The sequence below is a fragment of the Melanostigma gelatinosum genome (genome assembly GCF_949748355.1).
Source record: "Melanostigma gelatinosum genome assembly, chromosome: 6".
Classification (NCBI taxonomy): domain Eukaryota; kingdom Metazoa; phylum Chordata; class Actinopteri; order Perciformes; family Zoarcidae; genus Melanostigma; species Melanostigma gelatinosum.
This window is the reverse complement of record NC_136639.1, coordinates 1,806,450-1,813,949: the sequence shown is the minus strand read 5'-3', so window position 1 is coordinate 1,813,949 and position 7,500 is coordinate 1,806,450. Positions and strand designations below refer to the sequence as shown.

The following is a 7,500-nucleotide window of genomic DNA, read 5'->3' as shown; positions in this document are numbered from 1 at the left end:
CTGAGAGGAACGAAAACTGGATCTCAGCTTTATTTCCTACAGAACGTCTTTTTTAGTTTTTTGATCTCGTTCATTTCAAAAAGAAAAGAAAAGAAAAGGCGTCCGAGGAATCATGCAAACAAGATGGAGTCAAAATGAATTCAAGAGTCTTTGTGTTCGGCGTGACTCGTTCTCTGACAGAAGAAATGATTCTCGTCATCAGAAGATCAGAGATCCACTTTGTGTTCATCTGATCCAGAGAGGTGATGTCATCGCGTCTCATCAGCTTCTCCTGTTTCCAGGTGATGAAGTGAACTGACGTGGTCCTTCATGGACGTCTGAGCTCAAACTGGAATCTGTTGAATCTGCTGCGTGTCCTTCAATCAGAGATTGACGATTATTCCAGAATGAGTTTGAACAATTGTGGAGAAACTTTTGTGGAGAAACTTTTTAAACACGGAGTCAGTGGGAACAATCTGAGAAACATTTTCACAACAAACAATCAGCTCATTCAGGCTTTTTATTTTGAATAAATGTGTTTTTGTTGTTCTTGAAGTGGACCCTGTGATCCTCATGTGAACAGAAGGAGAAGCGCTCAGAGCTCTGGTTCATCTTCACCTTTGTGTTTCGGTCAAATGAATTCCACCTCAGTCCCCTTTGATCCTCATATAAAACATCCCGTAGTTTGTATTTGTCTTCACACACACACACACACACACACACACACACACACACACACACACACAGCATTGGATCGATCTGCTCTCTGAATGAAGAGACGTCTCACTCGGTACAAACGGTCTTTTTACTTTTAGTCACACAAACACGTCTGAAGAGCAGCTGCTCGAGTCCATCGGCGTTTTATTATCACGTCACAGAGATGATGATGAGCGGTAAACCGTCTGAAATATGGAAATATGTTTGTGGCATCAGATATTTCTCTCTCGTCATAAGGGGGGGGGGGGGGTTTGGTCCCATTTTTGCCGAAAAAACACCAAACAGGTGATGTTTGTGAAGTCTTTTGCCAGTATGTGCCGGCTGGTGGTGAAGTTGACAGATCGTTCCAACATGTGTACTTTAGTATAACATCCTGAAAGAAAGGGAGAAGGAGAAGCAGCTCTTGGACGTGAAAGAGTCACAGAAGTAGACCGACGCTACAGCAAGAGCAGAAATACAAATCCTCGGTACCGACCGGTTCGGTCCGACTCTTAACGACCAAAGACCGGCCTCCAGATCTGGACCGAGAGCAGAAACACCAGCAGCTGAATCTCAGTTTACACAACAGGAAACAGCAGCAGCGTCCGGGTCGCTCCCATAGAACTCAACTGGAATCTAAAAGGTTCAAAGGAAACGTTCCTCCTGGATTACCTTTCATCTCCAACGTGTCAGAGAAACATCAAAGTTCGTGAAAGTCTGCAAGATGTTTCTTCTGAACCGAGTCGTTGTCTGTTTGGCAGGTTACTTCTGTGGGAACAGGACTTTGGTTTTTGGGTTCGGCAGCAGCAGCATCTGGGTCAGATCTGGTGCTCGTTGGGTTTTGGCTCACATTTGGTGCTTAAGAGCCTGAAGACAGTAATGTTTGCATCCAGCAGAGATTAAGATGAACTACAGCACAACGTGCTCAAGTCTGTAACAACCAGGAGACGTGAGCAGTTTGTGACACAATAAATAGATAAATAAATGAAAGATTGATCGATGAACTCTTCGACGTTTGTGTGATTAAAGTAAAAGGCGTTTTGGTTTTGTTTGGACTTTCTGTCTTTGGGAGAAGTTGTAGATGATTCTTTTCATCGTTAAAGCTTTTTTAACTCTCAGGCACAACATGTCTGGTGTTCCTGTAGGAGCTGCTTCTTACCTTCACTCGTCTGAATACAAAGTCCATCGGGACTATTTACACGTTGAGTTTGCTTCTGAATGGATTCACGTTGCGTATGAAATATGCTCTATGAGGCAAACATTGAGAGATGAGGAAAGTGTTTTTTCAAACAGAAACTTTGGCCTTTTTGGGGTATTTCTACCAGATGTCATATTTATGCTCATCTGGAATGAAAAGAAAGAAGAGATGTAAGAATGCTTCACCCTGAAATGTTTAAAGTAACAAGATGAGAAGAAACAAAGTGACTTTAACCCAAATACATTTAAACACATGCTGTGTCAACTTCATATCGAACACAATTCTTATGAACTGCGGGAATATTTCTATAAGAAATCACGTCCATCGTCTCCTCAGCGTTTCCCTCCCGTCTCCGCCATCTTTACATCGGCCAACATCAAACCAATTAAATGATCAACATTTCTAAAACAAAAGCATGATATGAGCAAGAAGATAAATATAATTTATGTTTGTTTTGTCCTTTCGTTTTTCTGTTTTTTGTACAATACTCGGTGACATTTTATTCTGTGAAACTGGAGCGTCGTCCCCGGACGTCCGTGTTGTTGCTCGCTGTGCATTCTCCGGTCCGGTTGCTTTGGTCGCGCCTCCTTTGGCATCGCTGCTGCAAGTAAAGCTACAGACTGATCGGTCTGGGTTTTTGGTATTTTTCATCGTTTTTTTTCTCACAATTTCAAGAAAGTTTTTTCTTTGGAGGGAAAAACCCGACGGGATTCCCCAAAAAAAAGTCTCCAACAAATATCCTCGTCCGAAAAAAAACTGTATTAGTCCGAACCGCTTGGTCTGAAAGTTCTTCTTCTCTGCTGGAAAACAAAAAGGATCTTTGGTTTGGTTGAATCAGGATTCTGTCCAGCAGGCTGAACGTGGCCGTGAAGTCTTAAAGTCAAAGTTGTAAAGTCAAAGTGTCAACAGTCAGACTGTGTTCACACCCAGCCGGCTGAATGTGAAAGAACGCTCTTAAAGAAGGACGGAGGTCTTCAGGTCGTTCTCCTGAAGACCTCCGTCCACGCCGGAACACCAGGACGGCAGGAAACCTTCGGTCAACAGTCAACAGAAGTGATCACAGCGGCGTTGAGCATCGAGTCCGATAAGAGCCATTCTCCATGGTCAACAGCGTTCTGTGTTTGATATTAATTGTGACGGTAATGTGTGTTGTGCCCTTTGGTCATGTTGTCCTATCAGGGTAAAGGCTCCTCTCGTCTCTCCTGCTGATTTAGTGGAGTAAAAAGTACCACATTTATATCTGAGATGTAGTAGAGGAGCAGTAGGAAGTACAAGGTAAAGTACCCTGTGTTTGTACTTGAGTCCATGTACTTGGTCATCTGCGATGTGTTTGCTTCATGAAGTTAATCTGCTCAGGCAGCTGTTTAAATCACACAAACCACTTCCTGTCTGAATGTTGTGAACTCATTAACTGTATCTATAAGTATTGAGCGAGGCCTTCTGCTTTCATTATAGACTCGTTATAGAGGGCCGGGGAACTCTCCATCAATCAATCACATTAAAACAATGCAGCTTCTGAGTCTTCATCTTCTGGTGAGGAAGAACGCTGGCGTTGTGAGGATAGAGAGAAAGATGCCTTTTTACATTTAGCAGCCGGGAGGTGAACGTGGTCTCAGTCAGTGAACAGTCGGGGGAGGGGAGGGGGGAGGGGGGGGGGGTTAGTCCACCTCGATGGACTCGCTGCTCTCGTTCACGGGTTTACACTCGTTGGGAAGTCGCTGGTGGCGGCTGAGCTGAGTGGCCTGTGTGAAGCTGCGGTCGCATCGCTCGCACCTGACACACACACACAGAAACACACACACACACACACACACAGAAACACACAAAAGAAGATGAGACATTTTGATTAGTTTAAGCATGAAGAGAAGGTCAGAAAATAACAGAACACTGTTGAAACTTGAAATATCACAAACACACACACACACACACACACACACACAGACACACAACCTTATAAATATATCTTTGTGAGGACTCTCATTGACAGAATGCATTCCCTAAACCAGGAACTCAACCTGAACCTCTTTAACAGGCCTTTGAAGGCCCAAAGTGAGGACCGGTGGTTGCGTTAAACTTCCTTGTTGCCGGTCATTTTGTCCGTCAGAAACTTCCATCATAATCTATTATTACCCAGGATTTTATTTTTTTAATGATAATAAGCCCTAAACATAGAATTTTAGGAATTCATTTATGGAACAAGCTTATAGATTTTGTATCTATGAGGGCATTAAGAGAAAAGATGAACTTTTCATGACAACCTCCGGTTCTGAAGAGTGAAGTCAAAGCTTCATGTGTTAAAGCTGCATTCTCTCTAGTGTCCACCAGGGGGCGACTCCTCTGGTTGTATAGAAGTCTATAGAAAATGACTCTACTTCTCTCTTGATTTATTACCTCAGTAAACATTGTAAACATGAGTTTATGTCTCAATCTCTAGTTTCAAGTCTTCTTCAATACAGCATGATGTTCATTTAGTACATTATGGTCCATTTAGAGTCACACAGACCATAAAGCAGGGGATGCTTTAGGGCGGGGCTACTGTGATTGACAGGTCTACCAGAGACGTATACGGCGTCTCTACGTCACTCCTCCTCAGTCCAGATATGGTCACTTCCTGTTCACTGGTTGCAAGAAGCATACATGGTGATGGCCATGCCGAACCGGAGGCTCCAAAACCACAGTCCACTACCGCCCGTTAGTGGTCACAATACACTCCTAGGCCTCCAGTCCGTCACAATGACAGACGGCCCTCAGATGTTTCTGTCATTGTGAAAAGAAATTCAGCCAATAACAGAACACATGTTCGATTAACGCAACCTTTTAGTGAGGACCCTCCCAAATGACCCCACGTTCCCAAAATGCCCTCACTCTGAAGGTCTAAAACTCAAGTCAGTCCTCACAAAGACAGCTGTACGAGTACACATGTACACACACACACACCTCTCTGTTAACTCCAATATCCAGTGACAGTATAAAGTGTGTGTGAGGCCCAGCGGAGCAGCAAGCTGTAATTGTTGCCCTGATCTTCACAACCTGACCGGCAAATTAGACACACACACACACACACACACAGGTCCACCTGTCAATAATCTATCTGGTGGCTGGGGAGGGTATTCCCATCACACACACACACACACACACACACACACACACATCCAGGTCTGATGAAGCAGCGTCACTGTCACTTTCAACAGAGAGAGAGAAGAGAGGGAGCTTTTAGTCAGAGCTGGGGGGTAAGGGGGAGTCGAATGTATATACATGTGTGTGTGTGTGTGTGTGTGTGTGTGTGTGTGTGTGTGTGTGTGTGCGTGTGTGCGTGTGTGTGTGTGGGGGGGTCTTCAAAGAGAAAGCTGTGTTGAGGTATTGGACTTAGCAGCCCTGAAACAAGACTAACATGCTGTTCGATAGATGGGGGGGGGGGGGGGGGGGGGTTCGTGTTGAAGCTCAGTCTGGACTCAATGACGCTCTTGAACTTCTGCTCATTGAAGCTCACAGGAACAGCCGTGTGTGTGTTGAAGGTCCACGCTGTGGTGGAGCTGACAACACTCGCCTGCAGCGCGCTCAGCTTCCTGTTGAGCTGGAGACGTGTTTTTAAAGTGTTTTAAAGAATCTGTGCAGCTAAATATGTCCAAGATAATTCAATCTGCAGTCAGAACACAACATCACGATGAGGGAAAATCACAACAAACGCGTTTTAAATAGTTTGGAGGTCAGTAGCTGTGTCACACTCATCACATCTTGTGCTTTGTGTTGCTTTACATTCACCGTCAACGGCAATAAAGTAGCAACTTTTACTGAAGAATACTTTCGCACGCATCAAAAAGTCCTTTTTTTGTCATTTAAATGTAAAATGTGTTTTTAAATCCATCATTTCCGGATCATTTTAGCGTTCGTGTTGTATATTTCACCATCCGCCTCGACTACAAACGTGTGTACTTTGTAATATATTTGACTTCACGGATGTTACGTTATGTTTGGCATCACAGTTCCTGCCATGACGTCATCCCAAGAAGCACAAACCTACAACAAACAAAAACCTTTCATCCAACGGATGCAAACAGATTCCACTCTGAAACCTAGAAACAGTCTGTAAAGCATCCAGAGATCAGAGTTAACGGCCGTCGCACTCACAACACAAACACATTCAACATTAGTCCATCTTTTGGTGAAGCAATCGACCCCTAACTCTGTATTTTATAAAAAACATTTTCTTTGAAAAAGAAGAAAGAGACGGTAAAGACTTTAAAAAAAAAAGTTTACACAAACTTGTATTTTCTTTCACTGAATATGGTGTTGAGAGACACTAGAAGCTCTTCTTGTGACACACTGATTGAGAGTGAAAGTGTGCGTGAGGCCTCCAGACTCGTAACCAGCAGCATTCACTGAGGAAAGACTTTCAGCAGACGGATCCATCGGTTCTCATTTTTGTAAATTGTCTTAAAGCGCAACAAAAGCAAACAGACCTCTGAGGGCAGTGAAGCGCTCCGCCCTGGAGGTGGACCTTCCTGCTGCAATTCCTCGATGAATGGACTGAAAACCACAACAGCCAGCGACATCAAAGCTCCTCTGAAGCTGCTCTGTCACAGCGACTTATCCACCAGGACGCTTCTCCGGCACAACAAAGAGTCCGCCGGCTATCGACCGGCCGCCGTCTGTTTACCGGCAGGAAAGAAACAACGTTGAGCAGTTTTGTCCTGAACAAAAATGACAAGAGGCCGCTTGCATCACTTCCCCTGGAAGGATCAGCGCTCACCTCTTATCTCAGTCTCGTCTATAACACGGGACAGAATGGGAAGGAAACAAGTAGAGACCGATGGACCAGAAGGAGGACGAGAGACGGGAAGAAGACCTTTCCACGAACAGCATTGTTTCAATTGACTGGACAAAAACACTGAATCTGAAGCCTGGAAGTGTTTTGTGATTAACCTGATACTCAAATACTGGGAGAATATTGTTGATACGAAAAATCAGTTGACTCCTATGAAACGTGAACGTGCTGCTTGTAGTGTTCATTGAGACGCCAACAGCCAAATGTGTAGCGATCACCGCAACCTCCGCATTCTCTCTAGTGTCCACCAGGGGGCGACTCCTCTGGTTGTATAGAAGTCTATAGAAAATGACTCTACTTCTCTCTTGATTTATTCCCTCAGTAAACATTGTAAACATGAGTTTATGTCTCAATCTCTAGTTTCAAGTCTTCTTCAATACAGCATGATGATCATTTAGTACATTATGGTCCCTAAAATATGTGCTCACGGTGAAAACCTGACCTCAGCAAAACGAAACCAAAGCATCTCTTTCGCTTCCTTCAGTCCTGAAGAGAAACGTTGAAGTTGTGACTGAAGCACAGTCCGGCGAGTATCGGCGCCCGAAACAAAAGCTGCCGAGCACACAGAACCCGCCTCCGTCCGCTCGGCCGGGAGGATGAAGACGAGCCTCTTCCTCCCGACACGGGGACAGCGGCAGCTTTAATCCATGCGCCGTCCGAAGAGGAGAGAACTCCCCGAGGCCATCGACCCGCTAAAGATTTCTGACGCCCCGTCCATGATTGTCTTTGTCCCGCTCCGCCTCCACCGAGACTCTGAAGTGCTGATGAACAGGATGGGGGGGGGGGGGGGGGGGGTCCCTCC

At 44.9% G+C, this 7,500-nt stretch overlaps 1 protein-coding gene across 1 annotated transcript in view; it reads right to left on the bottom strand.

The window, feature by feature from the left end:
- Positions 1–2,942: 2,942 nt before the first annotated feature.
- prdm6 (PR domain containing 6) overlaps positions 2,943–7,500 on the bottom strand; it is a 79,781-nt gene continuing 75,223 nt past the window's right edge. Inside the window, exon 9 of the mRNA XM_079270019.1 lies at positions 2,943–3,646. Coding sequence (XP_079126145.1) covers positions 3,532–3,646 — 115 coding nt within the window. The 3' untranslated portion in view covers positions 2,943–3,531. The remainder of the gene's footprint in view (positions 3,647–7,500) is intronic.